Here is a 26,499-nt window from a genome sequence, read left to right as displayed (position 1 = left end):
ATGGAAAAAAAATTCTTCTGTTTATGTAATACATTATTATGTTTTCCTACATAAATTGAGTGCAGAATAACCCCAGGAAATAACAGGAAAGCAGACTAACAAGTCGTGTCCCCTGATGTCTACCAATGGTTTACAAAAGTTAACTCATTCAGTCCCAACAGCAAACCATCTGGCAAATTGCAAGCACTGTGCTCCAGGTTAAATAGCTTAAAAACTGAATAGTGTAGAGCCTAAGGATCGTGTCCCATGGAGTACAGTGCACATGTATCAGAAGCACCGGAGTCAGGATTTTAATCTGGTTCTGCTTACTCCAGTGTTCTTACTATTTTCTTGTAGTACTCCTTCCTAAATTGTCCCAATAATCTTGCAAGGTTAGGAATACTCTATATCAAACTGTCCTTAAATTGCATGCTATTTAGTTTTCTGTGAAGAAGTAAAAAGGAAGTGATGTGGTATGTCAGAAGGAGCTCAAAATTGGGTATGAGACTCGGTGTTCTCATTTTTGCCTTAAAATTTTTTTTTTAAATCAGAAATATGTTTTTTCATTCAATCATGAAAACCTTCCTAAGGTTTCCCTTTTTTAGCCCAAACTAAAACACATTTATGATTATTTGGCTTTAAGGGTTTAAAAAGAAAGTAAAAATATTCAAAGTTAAATAAAATAAATGTTTTGAGGACTCTTTTGAGAGACTATATGGGTAAGAGCTTTGGAGTCAGGAGAAAGTAAGCTTGAACCTTCCATGACTGAGTTTTATATACACTGTGACCTCATGGTAACATATATCTGCTCCTCCTTATAAATTTGGTCTAGTTTACCAAAGGGTGATGTGCTAATTAGGAATAGTAATTGGAATTACTCTAAAATAGCCTTCCTTATAAAGCAGAATTCAAAATGTTAGGTCTGTAAGAGGCAACCATTCTGTCATTATTAAAAGAATTAGATCTGCTCCAAAGTGCCTGACAATGTGTGTATCAGACAGCAATGATCAAATGAGGCCTTCCTCCTCATCCTGCAGGGCAGATGCTAGAGATAGCCCTTCCCACAGAATTGTTGTTGGTTTCCTTCTGATACAAATGTACTCCCCCTACCTGCCCCCAGGTAGTGAGTGGTAGGGGAAGTTCTTTTGATTCACCAGAATTTGATTGCACAGTGATACCAGTGATACCATTTGTTGTATAAATGACCTGTATCTCTAAAAAAGGAGAATGTGTTTGTTTCTATCCTTGGACCAAAGAGCAGGAGGGGGTTGAATCTGATACATTTCCAGATAGGGTGAATACTAGAAAACACAAGTCCTATATCTGCAGATCTGGAGGCTATAAATAAAAATAAGCACAGACATCCCAAAATGATGAAATTAAACACTGCAGGACTGATCACCAATGATGTAGGGTTCTATTCCTGAATATGCCATTTTCTGACTAAACAGGCAGTTACGTATATGTACACTGAGGACTGGGATTTATTTATCATTCTAGGTCTTAGGAAGTTTCAAAAATGAAAGCAAAGGTTTCTGTTCTTATCCTGTCTTCATTTGGAAGGTTTGACTTATTCTTGTCTAAATTTTAAAATTTAGACGTATATATCCAAACACCAGATACATGCTTGTATTTGGTATGTAAGATCTGAAAAAAAACTTTTGTATATATTATATACGTACGCATGCCCTTGCAAATCATGTGTGCATGCGCACGCACACACACATCAAACACAGAAAACAAATATAAAGGAATGATTGCTTCTGTGTTTGTATCTTCCTTGTTACTTTTGAACAGCATTTTATACTTTACTGGATGAATGTAGAGAGAAAGATGGAAAAAAGAGTGAGCCTAGCAAACTGCTCAAACTTCACCCTAATTCTCCATCTAGCGGTAGGATATTTATTTTCCTTCAAGAATCTTTCTTCAAAAAGTACCTCCTGCTATAATAATATGATTCTCTTTCTATTAAAAGGAATGAGAACTATTAATAACAATAATATATAAATATAATGGAATGTCTCTTTTTAAATATCATTCGAACAATCTGTCGACTGTCATTTCTCTCTCCATGATCGTTACAGTTTTTCCATTTTTCCTTTACATATTAAGTATTAACTGGGAATTCATCTTTTATGTTTTTTCCAAGTCATATTTTATTTTCTATAATTCTCCTTTACAAAAACAGCTCTAGAATTATTTTATTATATAAATTTTCCTAACAGATAATCAAAAGAACCTTGAAATTTGAATTTAGATATTATTAATAGGCTATTCATTAAATCATCTATTGGATCATTAATAAAGTGATAAATTATTAGAGACTTGAAGCCAGCCCTTTGTACTCTCAGGGCAGACGCTCAGTGGCTTGTCATATGTCTTTTTTCAGTCTGTAACCTTTCAGCTTTGTGTAGTCTGATTGAATATTGTTACCAAGGCCACTTTGAACTGATTTGGCAAGTCATATTTCTTGAGACAATTTGCTGATCCTTCTATCTGTAGATTTGGTAGAAAATCTTGATAGAGATTTTTTTAAGATTTTTATTATGGAAAGTTATTTTAAGAAGGAAATAAAGGCCAATTTTATAGTAGCAGCTGGAAGGTAGAAACCTATTTTGTTTTTGTTTTTTAGAAACCTATTTTGAATTCATCCTTATTTACAAAGATCCTAAGTCCCTGTTTAAAATTAGAGTCTTGGGACGCCTGGGTGGCTCAGTGGTTGAGCTTCTGCCTTCGACTCTGGGTGTGATCCAGGAGTCCCAGGATCAAGTCCCACATCGGGCTCCCTGCATGGAGCCTGCTTCTCCCTCTGTTTCTCTGCCTCTCTCTCTCTCCCTCTGTGTCTCTCATGAATAAATAAATAAAATCTTTAAAAAGAAAAAAAAAAGGAAGAAGTGGTTAGCCAGAGGGGAAAAGAGGATGATGTGCTAGTTAGAAAATAAGTACAAATGCATGGATCAAGAAGAGAACCAGGTCAGTCCAGAGAATGAAAATCATTTAATAGTAGCTGGAATGTTTTAACATCTGATGTCATTTCTATAATTTCTTTGTGTAATATTCATCAAGTTTGTTGTTTTTTCTTGAACACATATTTATTGAGTACCCATTATGTGTTCAGGGAGATCTGGCAATGAACAAACAAGGGCTCTTGTTTTGTTTGCTCAAGGAGCTTACCATCTAAGGGAGGCAGAGAATATAAACACAAGAAAGAAGTTATACCATCAAGTAATATATCACATGATATTTCAGGACCTGACAAAATAGATTTAATTCTGTAGAGAAAAATGTCATTTGAAATTAATAAAGTCAAGTATCAGCTCTTTTTTGCCAGCATGTTATGCCAGCGGGACTCTGGAAGAGATGGGTGAGAGTCTGTGCCTGGCCCAGGGCAGCCTCTTCGCAGTGCAGTCACTCTGGGGAAGGAGATGACATGTGGAAGGTGGAAGGAGTCATGGGGGTAGGGTCTATCTAGCTTGACATCTTGAGCAGGAAGATTCCTGTCCTGAGAGTTGTCCACATCCATTTTTCATATAATTCAAGACTAGAAAAGGTGAAATGCTCCCCCACTTCCTTGATAGTTGCTTGAAATCGATACCTTATACTCTGTGGGGGTTTTTATTTATTTATTTTTCTAACTTTGGAGTTTGGTCCTGAAAGCAATTTAGTGGATTTCAAACAATTTTGGTTTTGTTTTAATGAAATAAAATAGAAGGGAAAATAGCAAAGTGCACCAAGTAAGGGTATAAATGTTATATGAAATGTGTGTGTGTGTGTGTGTGTGTGAGAGAGAGAGAGAGAGAGAGAGAGAGAGATGGTAGGTTGGGATATAAACTGTTTTTCCTATATTAGATGAATTAGGTCAAACATTTTTCTCCTCTTTGGTGAAACTTATATGACTGTAAGTAAAAATTTGGCCTGAGAAAATATCTTTTTTGCTTGTTAAGGATTGTTTTACGCATCACAGGATTAGTGTGCTGGACTGAGATAGATGCCAAAAGTCTAGACCCTTGTTCTAACTCTGCTCCTAATGAAATATATGCTTTGGACAAAGGGTAGGCTTTCTGTGAACCTCAGTATTTTTAATCTGAAAAGAGAGCTGGCCTAGGTAAGCTCTTATGCTCTCTACCAATCAAGATTCTAGACTTACTATTCTCTGTAAGGCAGTCGGGTATAAAAAGCAAATTATCTTAAAACTGAGCATTTGCACAGCTTTACCAATTTAGAGAGGTAGCCTTAAGAGTAAACACAAAAACGTGAAGCAAAAAACTGTATCTGGCTTACTATCACATGATCCTGGTTCCCTACAGGACATGCTTGTCCCTTCCTCTATAAAGCAGATGGTCCACTGCATGCAAATAGATCCTATGAATGAAATAATGAACATAAAAGCACTTGGCCTGGCACCTGCATAATATAGAGCCTTAAAAAATGCTTAATTGAGAAAATGTTGCTTATGATCTCAATCCCTGCCCGAGACAGTTATATGGGCTACTTGTCACAAAAGTCAGGAAGGTCAGAGTGCTGCAGAAAAACCAGTACTTGAAACGGATGGACACCCTTTACCTACCATCCATTTCCAGTTATCCGATCTGCATATACTATGTGTTTCCTTACCCCTCTGTGAGATGCCAGGGTGACAGATTGTATCTCCCAGCTACCTTTTTACCACTGCACACAATAGGGAACATCAAGTACACAGGAGTTTCTCCAGTCTCATCCCCTCTGCTGCAGGAAGACTGCCTAAGAAGGAAACTCAACCATAAAATAAAGTCACAGAACCAGTTTATCCCATTCATATGTTTGGGTATTTAGGGTCAATTTTCTTGTAGGTGCTTACCTGTATTTTGAGATAGTAGCAATTAAACTGAGCTAAATGTAACAAAATAGTACATGTTACAGAGGATGTTAAAATTCTCAAAGAGCTCTCTGCTTGCAGCAGTTTCTTAATGCTATGGAGCACAGAACTGTGTGGCCATCAGAAAGAGCAGCTAACAACCCCATTTGGGGCATTGTTAGACAGTTCTGTTGACACATGAATACATTTCATACTATTATCATAAAATTGTGGCCTGGAAATTGAGCAGCCATGGTGCTGCATTTCAGACTCACATTTATAATAAGCTGTAATAAAGTAAACATTTTAACTGGATATAAGAATAGGCATTACTTGTGATCACAAATGTATGTTCAATTGAAGTGCTTTTGAAGCTCAATTTAACAAAGCAAACAAATTTCCTGGCATTATTAACCTAATTGTTCTCACTGTTGGGTTTTGATTTCTAAAAAGTTATTTAAGAAAAATTGCTTTAAAAACCCCAAAACCAGCAAAAAGAAATGTAACTAAGAGTGAGCTACTTTTCCTTTTATCATATCAGATTTTTTTTAAGTCCCAAATATTCGCTCTGCCACTTCCCCTAACTTGCCAAACCATTGCCAATCTTTTTAACTCAAGAGTTCATGTTTCATGATTAATTTCAGGTTATTCAGTTGTTTTCTCTGCCATCAGTAGGCTCTGGAGTGGGGCTACGCAGCATTTATCTGCTAGTGAAACTCCAGGCTGTGCAGTAGTTAAGACAGGGACTTATCCCTTTTCCCTGTCCTAAGGACAGAAAAGGACTATAATATCCATTTAACATCAAAGTGGGGGATGCATAACTATATGTAAATTTAGCACCAATTAGATGGTAGGATTCGAAGGACTGTTGTTCCTGGAATATTCCAAAGGCAAAAATGGAAATGATAGTGGTAACAACTGAAGTGTGGTGGCAAGACCGTTAAAGCAGTGATAATTTGGAGCCTTTGGGCACAGCACAGTCCTAGGAGGTGATCACTGTGTCTTCTGTGACAGCTGGCAGCTGGCAAACAAAGCAGATGATGTGTTCTCAGCTTGTTACTTTTCCATAGTGTTCTCCAATTTTGAATAAATCCCTCAAACAAACATCCTTCCTGTATCGTCATTTGGCTAGAGCAGACCTTCATGTAGCAAGTGTGTTACTGGCACAACAGTCCACCACAGCGGAAGCCATGGGAGCTCAGGGTTGCAGGTATGCTGGCCTAAAAGTTGGCAGAAGTATACAACATGGTGTTGACAGGAGGAGCACTCTTCCAAGACTCAGATGGTGATTTCTGACAGTCATGGAATTGAGCTGACTTAGTCAACATTAGAGGGAAGCACACGAGTGCAGGAATATCCTATAAAAGTACTGATGATTTAAAAGCATTCCTGCCAAGCATATGACCTGATACAGAATTTTAACTCAGCATCAAGATTGTGCTAGATACCTTTTAGAGGAAAGGTAAAAGCCACTGATCTTACTTTCTTCAGACTTAATTCCAAGTAGTTTAACACTATTGCCCAGAAAATAATAGATAACCATGGCTACCTTGAGAAGAGCAGTTAAGTGGTGAACGTCCAAAGATGTAGTTTTCTTGGCCCATGAATGAAGTTTTGCTTCTGGTTCTTTATTCCCACTAAGACACATTCCCATTATCCTCACCAGAACAGGATTAGAACGAAAACGTAAGGGGAAGGAGGGGGTGGGAGAGAGGAGAAAGTAAATGAGAAATTTGATCTGGTTCCACATATAATCTTCGGGAGTTGTGAATTGTTACAATTCTGTTCTCTCAAAGATCGGCAATTCAGTATTTCTAAATCTTGAGATAATAGCCAGTACTTATGTGCATTTTATATAGGTGCATAATTCTTTGCAGCAATCCTTCCCCGCCACCCCCACCCCACCGCCCCCACTTTGAAATAAAAGGAGATAAAACAGTTGCCAGGATAGAAAAGACTGTTTTAAATCACTGAAACCTACTAGAAATTTAAATAGCTCTAATCATCACTGAAATCTTTCTTTGTTGTGTATTACTCAACGGAAAAGCACTTTATCTTCACTTCACAGACCTGGCTTAGGACACTTAGAACTTCCTTTGTCTCCTTTTCACATCTTTTCCCTCCCTACTTTTGAGATTTCTTTTTCTCCTGACTTCTTTCCAGACCTCTTTTCTCCAGACTAGTATTAGCCAACCAATGATACTTGAGGTTGGTGGAGTTGTTTTTTTTTTGTTTTTGTTTTTCTCACATGCAGCCTGAGTTTCTTATTTTTATTTTAGAAGATTGTTATATTAAACTTAACATGACCTACTATTAGACTAGCTCACATGTCTCCTTTAGTTTGTGGTGACTGCAAAGGATACTCCATTAGCTCTTTGGTTTAGCTATTTAGTAATTTCTTGATTAGGAGTGAACTATAATAAAATTTTCCTTTCCTCTTATTTCTTGAATTTCCTTGATATTACTCAGGGGCAGTGCGATATAGAGTTCTAGATCCAAACATAACCTTGAAAGAATTAAATACTCTGATCCTTAATGTCTTCATTATTTTCAAAGGATAATAATGTATATAAAGAGCCTTGTGTGGTGCTGGCTATAAAGTAGTTACTTAATCAGTGTTAGTTCCCTCCCATTTCCTTCCCTATGAAGGAAAAATCTCAGGCAATAATTTTTTTAAAGATTTTATTTATTTATTCATGTGAGACACACACAGAGAGAGAGAGGCAGAGACACAGGAAGAGGGAGAAGCAGGCTCCACGCAGGGATCCTGATGTGGGACTCGATCCCAGGTCTCCAGGATCACGCCCCAGGCTGAAGGCAGCTAAACTGCTGAGCCACCCGGGCTGCCCCTCAGGCAATAATTTTAAAAGTAAATAGTTCTAAAGAGGGCAACTCTTTAGCAGCGCTGCCTTCAGCCTAGGGCGTGATCCTGGAGACCTGGGATTGAGTCCCACATCAGGATCTCTGGAGTCCCGGGATCAAGTCCCACCTGTCCCACCTCGGGCGAGCTCCCGGCATGGAGCCTGCTTCTCCCTCTGCCTGTGTCTCTGCCTCTCTCTCTCCCTGTATCTCTCATGAATAAATAAATAAAATCTTTAAAAAAAAAATAGCTCTAAGGAAAATAAGTATCTTAGGTAAAAACGTTAAGTTAATTTTGTGTACCAGTTACAAAAATAATGAGTTTTCTATTTCCTCTTGGTTTTATGCCTCCTCAATGCATGAATGTTCACATACGTAAAGATATACTAATTAATAGAAATAATGGGGGATGCATTTTAGTATTTGAATATTTTAGAATAAAAGTGACTTGATGATCTTAAGTTTCCTATCAGCTCCAAAATATTGGATTTTATGAAAGGGGATTGTGATATGTTTAAGGGCAAAAAAATTTTTTTGAGGAAAGTATTTAGGGAATGTGACAGTTGAGGCAGATAATTTATTGTAATAATTTTCAAGCTTCCAACATCTTCTGAGTAGCTTTCGATTGCGCAATTAATGAAGCTGATGAGACAGATTTAAATAAATCTATTGCGAATAGCCTTCATAGGGTATATAGAGAAAAAAAGATAGAACCCTTGGATTCTAAGCAGTGTTACTATCACTCTGTGTAATACCTTTATCAGTACCTCCAGGATTTCTTTCTCAAAGAAGAAGAAATATAGCTGCTGAGAAAGCATTCGTAAAAATAGAATGCAATGTGCATGCCAAGGAGTAAAAGAATGACTCTAAATGGCTTAGTGGACATAGCAAAGGCAGGTTACAGGTACTGTGGTTAGAATATCTCAATATAAGTCTCCACTGACTTGAGGTACAGACAGGTAAGAAAGGAATCCTGGAAAGCTTTGTTTGTTCACATGGGTCCTAGTTATCCACAAGAGCATTACCACTAAACTAAGGCATTGTGTGTACCTAAGTTAATGATTCAAAGGTGTGTGGGTCTGTGGGCTTTGGTGCCCATTCATGCTGCTGGAGCAAACTGAGTCCTTAAGGAAAGAACAAGACGTTTTTGTTGTCATTCTAAATGAGGGCAGAATGGAAAGGAAATTTTTATTTATTGTGGCATTTTGGCTTATTGCCATATGCCACACCGATCCACGTGGAGGACAGTTCTCTTGAGGTTTCTAAACTATAAAAAGAGCATTGTTGAATAGTTGAGTTTAAAATGAGTGTGAGGTAGGGGCACCTCGGCAGCTTAGTCGGTTACGCATCTGACTCTTGATTTCAGCTCAGGTCATGAATCCAGGGTTGTGAGATGAAGCCCTGCATCAGGTTCCACACTGGGCATGTACCCTGCTTAATTAAGATTCTCTCTCTTCCTCTCCCTCTGCCCCTTGGCCATTCATCAAATTCAATCTGACAAATACATTTTATGAATTATTTGCATTGGCTATGGGACACACATCTTTAAAAATAGTCAACATCAGATAAGTCTTTCATCATACTTTTAACTGTTTAGAAAGAAAAAAAAGTGTTTAACGTGCATATTGGTTTTACCCTTCTTCCCAAAATGGTAGATACTAAAGCTTTCCTTGGTTGTGTTTTGTTTTTATTATCCCAAGCATGCAGTGAATCCATGATGTGCTTCTAATTCTTATCATGCTCAGTACTAAACAGGGAGCAATGCTTTGTGTCATCAAGTTTGGCACTCTACTTATTAAGCCATTACCCCACCTTACCTGGCAGAGCTGCCTATTTTGTCCATATGACCTTTTCTTTTTGCTAGTTGTGCCCACAGAAAGGTCTTCAATCCACTAATGGCTTCTCATTTGGTCTACAAATCAGACAAAAGCTTTGCAGCTGTGAAATGCAGTCCATTTTAAAATTAACCTATTGTAAATCCTTAATGATTGAGAAATTCTGCAATTTGCTATGATTTGTGGTTTGTGCTACAACTAGAATAGCAAACAGCAGAGATGATGCAGGTCAGAATAGTGTGCATTGGGAGAAAGTAAAGAAGAAGAAACTTGTTAGATATTGTGCTTGGTTCAAGCCAATATGTTAAGCCCTTCATCCATCTCACATCACTTTGTCTCCCATTCCCAGACTCTCCAAGTGGAGTGTAATCCTTGGAAATAGTTACTTAAATTACATTTTCTAACATAAGTAAAATTGTCCACAAGTGGGATCTGTCTTTGCCTCCTTTAATACATTTTCAACCTAGAAGCTAGATTCTTAAGGATAAGGAGGGCCCATGTTTTTGACTCACAAAGACCTAGAATTTGAATTTTGATACCAAAACAAGTGAGCTCTATCCTTATGCAAATTACTTAAATTCTCTGGGCTTCAGTTTCTACATGTCTTATTAGATACATACACAGATTAAATTAGATTCTCTATTAGAAAACCTAGTAGGGATAAGTAGGGATACAGTACAATTCTCTGTCACTTACTAGCTATGAGACCCTAACCAAATTACTTAAACCTCTGTACCTGTTTCTGTATCTAGAAAAATGAAGATACTTCCTACAGCTGTTACGAGGATTAAATAGATTAATCCATGTAAAGCACTTAGAACAGTTATCAACACTTAGTGTTTAATAATTATTAACCATTCTGGTTAACAGATATTAAATGGATAATCAACAAATTTTATTTACTAGTAATGATAAATATTCTAAAGGGAAGGTGTAGGGTGCTCTGAGACAGTTCATATGAGCTAGAAAGATAAGCAAGGGCTGTATCATTCAGTACTTTGTAATGGGAAGGCATCCACAAAGGATGATGTGATTGGATTTACTTTTTACAAAATTCATATCGTTCTTGTGTCTTTTTAAATTCAGCTTTTAAAATTTAACATACATCAAGCTCACTCCTTTGGTGTATAATTCTGAGAGATTAGATAAATGCATAGAGGTGTATAGCCACAACTGGAATCAAGATATGCTAGTTCCCCCTTATTTGTGGTTTTCCTTTCTGTGGTTTCAAGTTACCTGCACACTCAACAATGGTCAGGTAGCAGATGATCCTCTGTCTGATCTCTGCTGTGTCCACAGAAGGTCAATATTAGCTTAAGGTCAATTAGGCTGTCACAATGCCTACCTCAGGCACCTCACTTCATCTCATGTAAGTATTTTATCATTTCCTCATCACAAGGAGGGTGAGTATGGAATAATAAGATATTTTGAGAGAGAGCGGCCTCATTCATATAACTTTTAGTACAGTATATTGTTATCATTGTCCTATTTTATGATTAGTTACTGTTGTTCATCTTTTACTCTGCCTAATTTGAAAGTTAAACTTTATCATAGATATGTATGTGTAGGAAAAAACAGAGTATATTTAGGGTTCAGTACAATCTACATTTTCAGGCATCTGCTGGAGGTCTTAGAACATATGTGCCACAAATCAGGGAGGAGTACTGATAGCATGAGCCCATCACCTCCCCCAAAATTCTGCAGGACAGCCCTATGCAATCAGTTACACCTCTCATTCTCAAACTTTGCAACCACTGATCTGTTTTCTGTTCCTGTAATCTTGCCTTTTCCAGGGTGTCATGCACAGGGAGTCACATACTCTATAGCTTTTTAAGTCTAGTTTCTTTAACTTAGTATACTGCATTTGAAATTCATCTATTATTGCTTTAGTCCTTACTGCTGTGAGTAGTATTCCTTTGTATGGCTATACTAAAACTTCTTTATCTTTTCAGTGATTGAAGAGCACTTGAGTTGTTTCTAGGTTGGAATGATTATGAATAAAACTACTATACACATTTGTATTCAGGTTTTTCTGTGAATATGTTTTCATTTTTCTTGAGTAAATCCCTAGCTGGTTCTTGTGGTAAGTGTATATCTTACTTGATAAACAAACTGCCAAACTGTCTTCTAAAGTGGTTATACATTTGATATAAGATTTTAGTTGCTTTACATTTTTCTCAGCATTTGATATTATTCGTATTTATCAATTTTATTTATTTTAGACATTCTAATAGGTGTGCAGTGGTATCTCATTGTGATTTTAATTGCATATTTTCATGTGCTTAATTGCCATCCATGTCTTCTTTGGTGAAGTATCTGTTCAGGTTGTTTGCCTTTTTTTATTTATGAATAAGCATGCACTGGGGTGGGGGGCAAAGGGAAAGGTAGAGAGAAAATCTTAGCCAGGTTCCATGCTCAGCATGGACCATGATGCGGGGCTCAATTTCAGGACCCTGAGATCATGACCTGAGCTGAAGTCAAGAGTTGGATGTTTAAACAACTGTGCTACCCAGGCACCCTGTGTTTGCCCAGTTTTAATTGTTTTATGACTGAGTTTTAAAAGTTCTTTGTGTATCCTTGATACAAATCCTTTGTCAGATGTGATTTGCAAATAATCTGTGTCTTGCCTTTTCATTCACTTAGCAATATATTTAACAGAGCATAAATTTTAAAGTTTATCAACTTTTTGTTTTATGAATCATGTTTTTGGTGGGGGTTTTTTCCCTAAGATTTTATTCATGAGAGACACACACACACACACACACAGAGAGAGAGAGAGAGAGAGAGAGAGAGAGAGAGAGAGAGAGACATAGAGGGAGAAACAGACTCCTCATAGGGAGCCTAACATGAGACTCCATCCTGGGACCCAGGATCATGCACTGAGCCAAAGGCAGACGCTCAACTGCCTATCCACCCAAGCATCCCTTTGGTGTTGATTTTAGAAACTTTGCCTAACGTATGTCACAAAGATTTCCTTCTGTGTTTTCTGTAAGAAATTTTATAGTTTTAGGTTTCATGTTTCGGTATATTTTCCATTTTGAGTTAATTTTTGTATAAAGTAAAATATTTGTGTTGAGGTACATAATTTGGAAACAGGTGTGCAATTTGCTCCAGCACCATTTGCTAAAAAGACCATCCTTTCTTCACTGCAAATTTGCAATTTTGGCAAATATCAATTGACCTTGTAATTACAGATCTACTTCTGGACACTCTTCTGTTCCACTTATTTATGTGTCTCTCCACTCACCAACCACATTGTCTTGATTACTATAGCTTTATTAAGTCTTGAAATCAGTGTCAGTTCTCCAACATTGTCTTTTTGTTTGGGCTATTCTAATTTCTTTGGCTTTCCATATACATTTTAGATCAGGTTGTTGATATCTGTAAAAAATTCTTTTGGCATTTTGCTTGTGATTATGTTGAATCTGTAGATCATTTAGGAAGAACTGACATCTTAGCAATATTAAATCTTCCAATTCATGAGCATGGTATTTGTTTAGGTCCTCCTTGATTTTTTTTTCTTTTATTGATGTTTTTTAATTGTCAGCATTCAGATCCTGCATTTTTTTTAATTCATACCTAAGTATTTCATGTTTTTGAAAGCTATTGTAAATGATGCCATTTAAAATTTAAACTTCTAACCATTCATTGCTAATATATAGGAATAAAATTGGTTTTAGTATAGTAACCTTGTATCTGCAACCTTGTGAAAGTAACTTATTAGTTCTAGGAGCATCTTTGTAGATTCCTTTTTTATGAGTAACATGTCTTTTGTGAATAGAGACCATCTTATTTCTCCCTTCCCAACCTGTATATCTTTTATTTGTATTTTAAGCAAGGGAATGATTTGGTTGGATTTGCATTTTTCAAAGACCAATCTGGCTGCGCTGTAAAGAATTGATGGGGTGGGGGAAATGTAGAAGAATAGTCTTTTGTAGGAATCTGAGAGATAGGGGACAAATGGACATGTGCAGAATATATTTTGGAGGTAGAATTGGTAGACCCTGGTAATAAATTGAATAGGAGAGAAAATAAAAGGGGAAAGGTTTCTGTCATGAGGAACTGGGTGAGGGGAGTTCCCATATATTGAGATAGAGAAGAAGTACATTTGGGGGAAGATAGAGTTGAGTTTTGAGTATGTCAGGTTTGAGAAATCTATAGGAATTTCAAATAAAGATGTCAAGTAGGCAGCTGGACCCTCTCTCTATATATATGATATAAAAAGGTATATATAGGGCATACCATATGAGAGGAAGAGTTTGGGAATGAGTCAGACTTATGTGGAACCCTCTTTAAAGGCGTGTAGAGAACATTCTTTATTTTCAGTTCCTTCAGCATGCCAAGATCTTAAGTTTTTTTTTCACCTCAGACCTTTGGACATACTGTTAATCACTCCCTGAAGTGTGTATGACTCCCATTTCCCCCTGCCTGCTCTTATTTGTTTCCCTCTCTGTCTTTCTCCTTCTTTCCATCTCCTTCCTTCGTTCTGTAACTGACCTCTCATCATATTATAAATCTCAACTCAAGTATCATCTCCCCAAACTACCCCACCTAAAACCAGATACCTTTCTCCTGGCCTTATTTTCTATTGCATATCTGTTTTCTTCATGGCTCTTACATAATTTGTTATTTGACTGTTTACTAGACTATATATTCTAAAGGACTGGAACTGTGTCTGTATCACCAGTCTACAACCTTGTGCCTGACACATGGCTGGTCAATAATATTTGTCAGATGGTGGGAAGGAAGGATCTTCAACGCTTTGCCGTGGCTGCATTAGGTCCAATGTCTTTGTGTTTTCATATGACTGACTTACCTTACACTTACATGTGAAGAGATTTCTATACTCCATTTCAGCCAAAGTCTGAGCAGGAAAATAACCTTATTTGTTTCATTCTGCATTTATTGTCCACAGAGTGCCAGGCTTTGTGATAGCTGGTGGGATATGAAATGGCATTGTGGCATTAGACAGGGAAACCTATATTGAGACCTGGCTGTTCCATTTTCTAGGTCTGTGACTTTGGGTGGGATATTTAACCACTTTGAACTTTAGACTCCATACCTGTTGAAGGGCAATAATAGAATTCCTATCATAAGATTGTGGTGCAAAATAAATCAGATAATGTGTATGGGTCACAAATTTATAATTTAATTTATAATAATCATAATTAATTTATTATAATTAATTTATAATATAAACAAATTTATATTTGATACATACTAAGTGCTCAATGAATAAATTGTTAATATTCATTTACATAAAATGAGTCATATAGTTCTAGAAATGATTGGTATTGCTTGACCAGTGGGCAGGGTGGGAGGAGACAAATCTTTTACCTTTCATTTTCTCTACTTGTTCTTTACTGCCAAGGCAGAAATGCTGCTTTTAACACTATGATAGCAGACTAGTAATGTCACCGCCTCCATGTTAGGCACCCAGAAACAGAGAGTACAAATGCATTGTTTATTCAGATGACAAACTGAAGATATTTAAGACGTAAAACCTTTTGTTTTGTTTTGTTTTGTTTTGTAGGAAAGAAAGAAAAGGTAGAAAGGAGGAAGGAAGCAGAGAAAGGCTAGAGATAGTATTAGCTTACTTTAGCTAACCAGCCATCAAACACTACAAACTGGTTTGATAAACTGAGGCTCATGATTCTCTTGAATTCGGTAAACATCCTCTCTGAGGATCTACCTGGGACTCAGTACTGTAATAACAGTGGGGAGATGAATGAGGAATATATATTTTAGTGATCTAGAGCCAAACCAATGAGATTAACTTGATAGAAATTCTCATTCTCTACCATGATCTATATTCTGCACCTCAGGCAAAGTTGTTTACTACTCTGATTGGTTTCCCCTAAGAGCTAGATAAAAACCTACATGTGGGTTTACAAATTAGGATCTGGGGAAGGATGAATGAATGAAAAGGTCTTAGGACAGAGGCTATGAAACTTTCTTGGTTCATTTTGCCTCATACACAACATCTCTAAGGCAAAAGAAATACCTAACACCTCCATTGATTGAGAGGATGGAACCAAAAAATTTAATGAGTATCTAGATTTTAACAACTTAGCACATGTTAAGGATTACATAACTTCTCAAACCTTGGAGTCAGATTATACACCACCAACTTCATTTACTATTCTAATTTTTGTGGTACTTGGTATTTATCGCAATAATTGCCCCCAAACTCAGCTTTGCAAAGTCATCTTAAGGAATCTTATATTGAAACTGTGAACTTCTTCCAATTAATAGTTTGTATGGTGTTTAACGTTGGCCACTGTTTCCTTAAAAATTTGGATCCCTGGGTGGCTCAGTGGTTTAGCGCCTGCCTTCGGCCCAGGGCGTGATCCTGGTGTGCCAGGATCAAAAAATTAAAATAAAAAAATAAAATAAAATAAAATAAAATAAAATAAAATAAAATAAAATAAAATAAAATAAAATAAAATAAAATAAAATAAAATAAATAAAATAAAAATAAAATATAAAATAAATAAAATAAAATAAAATAAAAAAAATATAAATAAAATAAAATAAAATAAAAAAATATAAATAAAATAAAATATAAATAAAATAAAATATAAATAAAATAAAATAAAATAAAATAAAATAAAATAAAAAATAAAATATCCCACAGTACCTCTCTGAGTTTGTTGCAGCACACCAGGGTACCTCATTGCACAGTTTGGGAACTGTGGTCTTGGGATCTTATTCCAAGACTTTGTTTTCTATAAATGTTTATCTCTTTATTTTTCTATCTCTCATGAAAACCAAGCTGAAGTTTATTATCTTTTATGTAATAGTTTTTAAAGGAAATTTTCATTATTAAAAATTATGAAAGTTAAGCACATGTAATATAGAAAGTTTAAAAATACAGCACGATACAGGTAAAAGTCATTCCTGATTTCACCGTCTACCAATAACCATTGCCTACATATCATTGTTTTATCTTTATGTCTGTTATTCTATATGAATATTTATTATATTTTGAGTAAGAACTGTGACTAACTCTGACTTTATTGGCAGGTAATAATCTGTGGTTTAGTGAGAATTTCATACCCTGAAGTTGTGATTGTAATGACCTTTATGACATGACAAATAAGAGTTCTAGGCTGCCTTCTTTTTTTTGGCTGCTTTCATTAATTAAACACCTGATTGGAGGGCTTGAAGACCCCATCATTCACAAGGGAAAAAGACTTCCTGCTGCTCTGTTTCCAACCTAGCAAATGCAAAGTATGTTATTTATACATAATAGTAGTGGTGGGAGTAACATTTTTTTAAGAGGGTAACTTGTCAAGTGTTTTACTTTCTTTAATAGTGGATGCACTTTCTAATAGTAATATATCAAGGCCCTACTATTATGTAGTATTTTTAAAAGATTAATAATTCAGATTTAAGCTATTTGTATTGTTCTGATACCATTAGGAAAACTTTTCTAGTTCCATTTCATTTCTAATGTGTTATTTTATTTTCTATACCTTTATAGGTACTAGAAATTGAAGTTATTTACATGAAAGATTTTTGTTTCATCTAGTTCTGTTTTTAAAATTTACCTTCTGTCACTGTATAGAGGTAGAACTTGAATTATCAGAGTACAGTTATAACTTCAAAAAGAAAAAAATGGCCAATTTAAGTTTAGCTCCAGAGAGCAGTTAACAAAAGATGGAGTGGAAACTTCTAAGTGAAACATCTATTCATCTGTAGAGTCTCTTTGTTATTTTCTCTCTCTCTTTCCCTCAATAATAATTTTAAATTCTGACCTGAACAGGTGGTGACAGTACTTTCTTAGCATAGCCTGGACTGTTGAGGAGTGATTCTGTTCTTATAAAATCCTGGTAGAGGACTTCATGGCTGATTCTAGGGCTGGGGCAGAGAAAGTACAAAGATGAGCCTGCAGTAGTATCTTGAATTGCCAGAAAGTAAATGCTGAAAATAAGTAAGTAAAAATGGAAGCAAATTAAAAGGACACAGGAGCCAACCTGAGAGAATTCCCAGTGCCAAAACTGGAACAATTTGATCAACAAAATGAATGACAGTAGTATTTTTATTATAAACCAAAGAATAAAATATCCATGAGTTTATACTGATACAACTAAGTAAATGAAGGAAATGGGCCAAGTTGTTCCTTACAGAAAAAGTCCAGATAATAAGTGTAGAAGGAATGGAGAAAAGAGAAAACCCCATTAGAACACCACAGGAATAATTGCTGTGGGCAAGATTCACAGATGAATGCTAAAATTAATGAGCAAAACCTTAAGGAGAAACAGGATATTTGTATAGTCTCAAAATATCTCTCTCAAGAAACTTAGTAATTTCTCTGGTGATTCTAATAAATGTCCACAACTTTTTTGATACTCTCTTTCCCAGGAAGTGGAGCTTACTTCCCTTATCCTTGAATAGAGCTGTTTGTTCATTGTGACTAATAACTACCAGTAGAGTATGGAGAGGAGAAAAATAGTAACTTTACAGTAGTGAAATGTGGCATGTACCATCTTAATGATGTGGTCAGAGTTAGCATCACCAGTGATAAGTCCTGTTGATACCACACACCCCCAGATGTTACACAACAAAAGAGGCACTTCATCTTTTGGCATTTGTCCCCTAAATCCATAACTTCAGTCTAATCATGAGAAACCATCAGAAAATTCCAAATTGAGGACTATTCTACAAATACTTGATTAGTACTCTTCAAAAGTGTCAAGAATGGTCTGAGAAACTGTCATAGATCATAGGAGACTAGGGAGACGTGATGACTAAATGCAGTGTGGTTTCCTGGCTGGGATCCTGGAACAGATAAAGACATTAGTGAAAAACTAAAGTCTGAATAGTCTGCATGCATTTCGGTTAATTGTGTTGAGCCAATGTGAATTTGAGATGATAAATGTAGCATGATATGTAAAATATGAACATTAGGGGAAGCTGGGTGATAGGAATAGTAGAACTCTCTACACCATCTATACACAGCTTCTTCGTATATCTGGAATTCTTTCAAAATTAAAAGTTAAAATCAAACAACTCACTGATAGCTTTCTCAGTCTAAGGATATTAGTTATTATTAGTGTCTCCAGAGCAAATTAATTCAGAAAAATCCCCCTCCCCTCAAGCCTTTGTGCAGTATCTCTATAAAAGAAAGAGGAGCGCGCTCTCTCTCTCTCTCTCTTTAAGATTTCGTTTATGTATCTACTATTTATTTGAGAGTGAGAGAGCACAAGTAGGGGGGGAAACAGGAGGACAAGCAGATATGCCATTGAGTGTGGAGCCCCAATGTGGGGCTCAATCTCATGACCCTGAGATCATGACCTAATCTAAGATCATGAACTGAGCTGAAATCAAGATTCAGTTACTTACCTGAGCCATCCAGGTGCCCTAAGATGAGCCCTTGATAGCAAAACAACTTCCTCGAAACAGGGACAGTAAGCTTTAGAGTTTCATTCCACCACTAGTATTAGAAATGCAACTTTGCCTGCTCTGTATAGGTCAGTTCAGCCAACACTGATGGTTTCCTTTTGGGACTTGGTAGTGTAGGTAATTAATTGCCTAGCACTTCCATTACAAAAAGTATTCTGTAAGAATAGTACAGAGTGGAGCACCTGTGATTGTATTTGACTCTACCATGGGCTCTTTATTGGAGGTATTACTGTTGAGCTGCTAATTTAAAATCTCCAGAGATATTAGGGGCACCTGGACAGCTCAGTCTGTTAAGCTTCTGACTCTTGATTTCCACTCAGGTCATGATCTCAGGGTTGTGAGATCGAGCCCTGAGTCGGGCTCCACACCCAGTCTGGAGCCTGCTTAAGATTCTCTCTCTCCTTCTGCCCCTCCCCGGCCCCTTCTCTCTGTCTCTCTTTCTCCCTCTCTTTAAAAACAAAAACAAAAAACCTCCAGAGATACTAGATCCAGCTTCATTGGACTCTTAACCTAATTTTATTGGTATAGTCAAATAGTATAACAAATGTGGTACTCAACAAGGTGGATACATGAACAAAATATTTTTCAATATAAAATACATTGTATATTGCTTTTTTTAAAAAAAATCTCATTAACTCAATATAATTATGAGTACAGATATGAGATCCTGATTTATAAATATTTTATTCCTATTATTTTCAAGCTCTTAATAGCTCAAACTAGAGTAACAGAGTTGATTATAGAAGGCCTAACAGGGTCTTGTTTTAGTAAATAATAATACTAAATTGGCTGTGAGTGGTTACCATAATAACAAATTAGGATTTGGATACTAAAATTAAACTTCTCCCATGTATGGCAGTCATTCTCTTGATCTGGCCATTAGTGACAACTGTCTTTAGTTTGTGCACGTATGAAAGGTATTATTTTTGTCAAATATATTTTACTACTGAACCAAATGAGTACCTTGCAGTGTGTCTTGGGAATATAACTTGGGAATATAACTGATGTGATCAATAAAGAACAATGAATTGTTCTTTAATATGGACATACATTTAGGTTAGTATAGTGGCAGGTGCACGCATTTTTCTTAAAGCTGTTTCTCAGTTGTTGTTAATGCATGCCCAAATAAATGCACAGATACTTAATAATACTGCTTAATTGCTGTAATCATATTGAGGAGCACATAATTTACAGCAATTCTGGAACCAGGAACACAGGAATGATGAGTTATATGATAAGGACTTACTATAATTGCTGGTCAGCAAACGTACCGACCGACTCCACATTGTTGGTACAAGCCTATAATATAATTTTCTTGACGCCTATTTTCAAAGTGTATCTTTCCATGTCATCTTGATTTCTTTAGTGAATTTACTTTAAAGCATTTTTTGTTCTTGAAAGCAATGTGTTATTTCCTAATTTTATATTTAAGAATTTTACTGCTTGGCCATTATGTGCTATTTATTATTTATTATTTGTTATTCTTCCAGTGTCCTAGTAAGTTAGGGACTCCTTTGCCCATTTTAGAAATTAGAAAATGGAGGCTCTGAAAGGTTTAGAAACTACCTCTGTTAGAGCCTACATGTGGTAAATGTGGTTACCTACCTGAATGAGTTGCCTAACACTTGGCTATCCATGTCTAAAAGTAAAAGGAGGTGGATCCTTAGGAAGAAAGGGAGGGGAATTGAGATTAAAATAATGAATGTTTGAGAATAATTTTGGCAAGTTTGCTAGGTGCAACGTCAGTTTTTTGGGCAGGTCTTTTCCAGAGCCGATGAATCTATTGGTCCTGTTGGATTTTTTGAAAATGCAAATAATCCAATCAAGTGTAATACTCATTAAGGGACAAGGAATACAATTTGATAGTTTTTATAAAGATATGTACTGACTAATCTGTGAATTGAAAGCATCTAAAAAATTTGCTTCCCTTCATATTCCTAGGTGGTATTGAATCTGTGGGTAGAAAAATGAGAGCATTTCAAATAATGCTAATGAAGTTTAAATGATTGCAATCTACCATATTGTGAGGGAAAGTTGTTAGCTGTGAAAGATGAGGACAGAATTAAAATATTACCATGACTGGCATTTGATTTGAAAACTGCAAAGATAAGCTTAGGTTCCTATTTATGAAAACTATCCTCACAGCCTGATGAAATATCTTAAAAGGTTTCATAGTTTCCATGGATACTTGTTAGCTTTGATAGAGTAAGTTGTAATTCATATTCAGTCATCGGGGTGAAGTAGCCAAAAAACCCGCCAGACTAAAATCTGAAGTAGCTTCATCTGTATTTCATAGTAGTTTGGAGATGGAAAGGGTAACTAACCTAAAGATTAGAGTTTGGAATAGTTGTTACTTCTTGAAAAGCAAGCTATGTAGGGTGCACATTACCTGAATCTGGTCCTGATATTTACTTTTTGTGTGCAACTTTTTCTTTTAACTAACTAGTGAAGGGAACTTCTTTAGGTTTTGACATAGGAATTTAGATGGTGAGACCCTTCTGAAAGCTGATGAACCTAAGCAGCATACTCAATTTCTGAAATCCATAGGGACACAGAGATACTGAAGGCCTTGGTCCCTATGGTAACATATTTGCATTTGGCCCAGAAGTGGCTGGTTTGTGCTTAGCCTCTTTTAATTGCTATATATTGACAGCTGTTTTCACGACTATTTGTAAAATGTCGGATTAATGAGCATGTGTACAAGGGAGTGCACACCATATCCTTAGGCTTGATTAGACACTTCAGATGACAAAAAGCTCTGCATGAAGAGTTACTGAGGTGTTTTTGGCATTCCCTAATGTGTCTGTCACATAGTGGAAGCAAAAAGCCTTTCAAATGATTTAAATATTTTCTTCAATTCTCTTTTAAAACAGGTGACAAAAGAGCTAAAACAGTATGACAACAAAATTATAGAATGCAAATTTGAGAATAACAGCTGGGTCTTCATGAGACAGAGAACAGACAAAAGTTTTCCTAATGCATACAATACTGCCATGGGTGAGTATGACAGCCTACTGGTATTTGTTACATTGAGAGAGAGAGAGAGAGAGAGAGGGAGGAGCGAGCGAGCGCACAGGAGCGTGCACGCATGTGCATATTAAGGTTTCAGAATCAAAATGTGTTCTGCTTGATGGGGCATGGGGTCATTCAGACCCCTGTCCTTGCTGGTTGGGAAAGAGGCTATGACTGTCAGCTCCATTTGGCTTATGGATTCCCCTCTCTAGGACTGTGCACTTACGCCCATGTGCCCAAAAGAGAAGTATAAAGGGCAGGATAATGAATGGGCTGTATACAAGTTGAATTTGTTGAACAACAACAACAACAAAAGCCATGATAATTTCAGATCTATTCAGAACTATAAAAACCATTGTTTGCCAGATGGTAAAAGACAAAATTAGCAGGGGAAAATGTAATTTCCAGCTCCTAAAATAGCTTTACAAACAATGGAGAACAAAGTAAATGAAAACCACTAAAAAAAAAAAAAAACCTCCTAAAACCTGCTATGCTATCCTTCTGAGTGTTCTTTGGGTATAATATAAATGCTTTGGGAATTCAGAATAGAAAGTTTCTTTCATGGAGAACAACATAAATTAATTTTTATAAGGTAAACTAGTAGCAGTTATTGCTCTGGATTGCATTCTTAGTGAAGTTGAGAACAGAAACAGATAAAAACTAAGATTAAAGGTTAATAGAATTGTGTGCTTTTAGACTGCTCAGTGATGATGCTGATTGTATGATAAGCTTATGAGAAAATACAGAAATTGCCAGTTTCAGTTTTGCAGTTTATGAAAGTTACTATTGTACATTTAAGGGTTCCGTTGGAACTAGCATCTGTGTTCAGACAAGATGAGTTAATTTTGAAAATAGAAATAATTAAGCCAGGTTTTTTCCCCCAAAAAACTAAATACGTGAATACAATTCCAAGGACTGGTGGTAAATTTTGATCACATAAGAAAAGATGCCATATTTCTTCATAATTTTGTTGTAATACTTAACCTCAAACAAGTTATTAAAGTAAAATAGTATGATCTGTCAGGTACAGTGGAACCTCCCTGCTCAGTGGAAATGGTGGCTGGTGCTGTGATGACAAGGTGGTTTCCTTCTGACAGATGAGACTAAAGGGAGATAGCACACATTTTCTATACAAGTTTTAGTTGAATATAGACAACAGCATGATGCACGGTGGTACATGAAAATCCTATTAAAACAGTTTTGGGAAAAAAAAAAAACAGTTTTGGGAAAGTGAAAAACCATAGTGAAGGTGTGGTTATAATTCAAATACTTAAAGTCTTGGCTTAAAATTAACACTACAAGAAAGAGTAGCCACCAGAAAAGCCCCTATTTGGGGGGCAGGGAAGGCGGAGAATCATTAAATGTGTGAAGCATGTCACCCCAATCGGTGAAATGAAAGTGTTTAGCATAGTGGGATGAAAACCTTTCCCCTTTCACATCTCCCTGTGGTGAGTCAGCTGCCTTAATTAACCCTCACGTTGAGACACGTGTCTCTCTTTGTCCACAGCTGTGTGCAACAGCATCTCCAACCCTGTCACCAAGGAGATGCTGTTTGAGTTCATCGACAGATGTGCAGCAGCTTCTCAAGGACAGAAGCGAAAGCATCATCTGGACCCTGACACAGAGCTCATGCCTCCACCACCTCCCAAAAGACCTCGCCCTTTGACCTAAGACCTGCCTCTGACTTAAGGATTGAGAGGAAAAATGAGTGAGAAAAAATGCTGTTGCCCCATTTTTGCAGCCAGAGAAATTCGAAAAAGAGTGTGGCTTGATGTTGATACACAATTGATTTTTTTTTTTTTTTAAAAAAAGAGAAGTATTGTAGCCAGCCTGTAAATATTTGATGCATTTGTTTCCTCAGTGCTACAATACATCGTGGACCTTAAACATTTTATTTATATCTGATAAACTCAGCCTTACCTTGTGAATCTGAAGATTGAAATATCCAAAGGTTTAATTGAGATTGAAATCAATGAAAAAGAGGCCTTGTTTGTATATGGATAACTTTTATCTTTAATTTATAAAGTTAGTAATCTGGAACTGTGAGCGCATAAAACATTGTATTTTTTAGAAGTTGAATTTCAACAATGGTAAATTTTCCTTTAAAAAAAAAACTAGGCAATGGCATTAAACATTCTTGCTATCACTTATCATGGATTTCCTACATTTCTGAGATTCTTGTATTCAAAAACAAATGACAAGGTTGTTAAGTATTGTACTATATTAAACAACTTGGTCTGGCGTATATCATTTTAAGAAGTTTTGGGGGTTTTTTTTGAAATGTAAGAGTAAAAAAGTAAAGCCCCATTTTTGTGAATTGCATACTTTCTAAAGAAGTATATTGAGTATTTTCATGTTTCTATTCTTTGAACTAAAATATCAGATATCCAATGTGTTTATTCTGGCTGTGGTTTTGAGTTAGTTCATAGAACTTAGATATACACCACCAGGTCCGTTTTATGTGGTGTTCTCCCAGGAGACTTTTTTTTTTTTTCTTTTAAAAAAGACAGGGGTACTTCTGCTTTACCTCAGTGGTATTGGCACATTTTAAATTACATTAAAACACACAACTCACTGTGATTATGGGGAATGATATCAAATACAAACAATGTTGTGTTAGTTCCCTTGAACAAAACAGCAAAGGAAATGCCAGCCAACTCCTTTGATTAGAAGGTAATACCAATGGAATAGAATGCTGTCACTAGAAAATGCTCTCCCACTGCTAGATAAATGCAGAGGCAAAGCCTAGACATCTGTAGGAACTAAACATCAAGGAAGCCAAGACATTTATTTTCAAAGCCAGAATTCTATCTATGTTCTGTGCTGCGGATGCTATTTCTGTTATACATCTGAATTTTAAAACATTTACTGATAGATAATGGATTTAAAGAGCAGCTAATTGGTTATTTGCCATTGTTGAGAAGCTGTGTTCTGATTGGTTTGTGAAGGAAACTCTGAGAATTAGCCTATTAGAGGCTAAATGTATTTATTTTTAGAGGTACAGGTTTTAAGTATGTGTATTTAAAACAAATTTTCATGATCTAAATTTTATATATATATGCATATATATGTCAGTATATGCATCAATGTATATTCTTCTACTAATACAATCAGACATGAAAAATGCAAATGAGTTACCCAGCAGACTGAATATCTGACAGGATTTCTATATATGATATAGCACAGATTAACCAAAAATGTATTTATATTCACCTGAGTTTTAATGTTTTTAAACAAAGTTTTCTCCTGCAGCGCTTTTGTATATGAAATATTAGAGTCATGCTTGGGCTTTTTCCTTTGTTCTTTCCAAGTTATGTAATGTGTAGTGAATGTCTCCAGAATGTCATTTTAGTATTTCATTCCTAGAGTGTTTTTTTGAGTTTGGGTACTAAAGGGGTTCAAATACCTGACTGCCACAATGACTGCTGAAAGGTGGAAATTTGTCAAGGTTCCATAGTGTCTTGTACAGAGTGGGTCTGAAAAAACACCTATGCAACTCCAAATAGTCTGATGCCTGCTTCACCAGGATTAGTGACTCGTTTCACATGGTATGTTGTTTTCTTCCAAGCCTGTATAATGCACAGTCCTTCTGCAGATATAAGAGTTAGTTTTTGCCAGTGATCTTCAATGGAGTTAAAATGTTTATGGTAATTGTAACCTTTTAAATGAGTTATGTGAAAAGAGCATCTCATTTTTAACATACCCAGATATTTTTTCCTTGCCTTTGTGCATTTTCCAGGATTTAATTTTCTTAATTTGTTCTTTCCTTTCAATTACAGTGAAGTATAATAGCCGGCCTAATAAGTAGATCCCATTTGGCCCCTTTAACACACTATCATCTGCAGTATCATAAAAAGTCATCTAGAAAGTCAAGGGGGGGAAATCAAGAGGCAGGAATTGGGACAGCAAGAAGGACAGAAACTTTTCCCTTCTCAGTCCACTTCACAATAACCATTTTCTGACACTGAAGTTTTATAGACAACAGTAAGAAAACTTTGCTTTCCTGAGTTATCAAATATAAAAGCTTTTGCTTTGAATTTGGAAAAGATATGGATGACTTGACTGCCTGGATGGTTACATTTGCTTTCCGTGAAATGCTCAGAAAATGTCAGGACATTCCTCCTCTAATTGTGTGTCAGTGTGTATTGTAATAAAACTACTGATTTAAAATAACAGAAAGCGTATCTACTTTGTTTTGCTAGTGATGCCTTTGTGTCCCTTTATTTAACTAACGATTTTGTGTCCTTTCTTTTGCTGACATTATCCTGCCTGTCATCCATACCCATTGTAATCCATCTGGTTTTTTTGCATTCTAGAATTAACATAAAGACTTGGAACATCCTCTATTTTTCTTCCCCAGAAACCAAGAAATTGGAGTGACATGGGAAGTATAGTTTGCACCTTTTCTTTTTGGAGTGGGGGAGCGGGAAGAAAGCCCATCTTTAAATGATATTTGTAGTATTTCTATTTGTCCACCTCATGATCTTAGTACCCTGTAGATACTCTGTTACGTCATTTTTAATACATTTAATTTTTTTCAGCAGTAAATACTCTAAAGTAATGAAGTAATGA

General features: G+C 36.1%; 1 protein-coding gene across 1 annotated transcript in view; it reads left to right on the top strand.

The window, feature by feature from the left end:
• The window catches only part of RNGTT (RNA guanylyltransferase and 5'-phosphatase), a 351,723-nt gene extending 325,623 nt beyond the window's left edge, over positions 1 to 26,100 (top strand). Inside the window, exons 16-17 of the mRNA XM_025983843.2 lie at positions 21,789 to 21,912; positions 23,435 to 26,100. Coding sequence (XP_025839628.1) covers positions 21,789 to 21,912; positions 23,435 to 23,598 — 288 coding nt within the window. The 3' untranslated portion in view covers positions 23,599 to 26,100. The remainder of the gene's footprint in view (positions 1 to 21,788; positions 21,913 to 23,434) is intronic.
• The last annotated feature ends 399 nt before the right edge of the window (positions 26,101 to 26,499 follow it).

The sequence above is a fragment of the Vulpes vulpes genome, chromosome 1, assembly GCF_048418805.1.
Source record: "Vulpes vulpes isolate BD-2025 chromosome 1, VulVul3, whole genome shotgun sequence".
In the NCBI taxonomy this organism is placed as follows: Eukaryota; Metazoa; Chordata; class Mammalia; order Carnivora; family Canidae; genus Vulpes; species Vulpes vulpes.
Note: the sequence above shows the minus strand (reverse complement) of the source record. Positions and strands in the feature narration are given on the sequence as shown.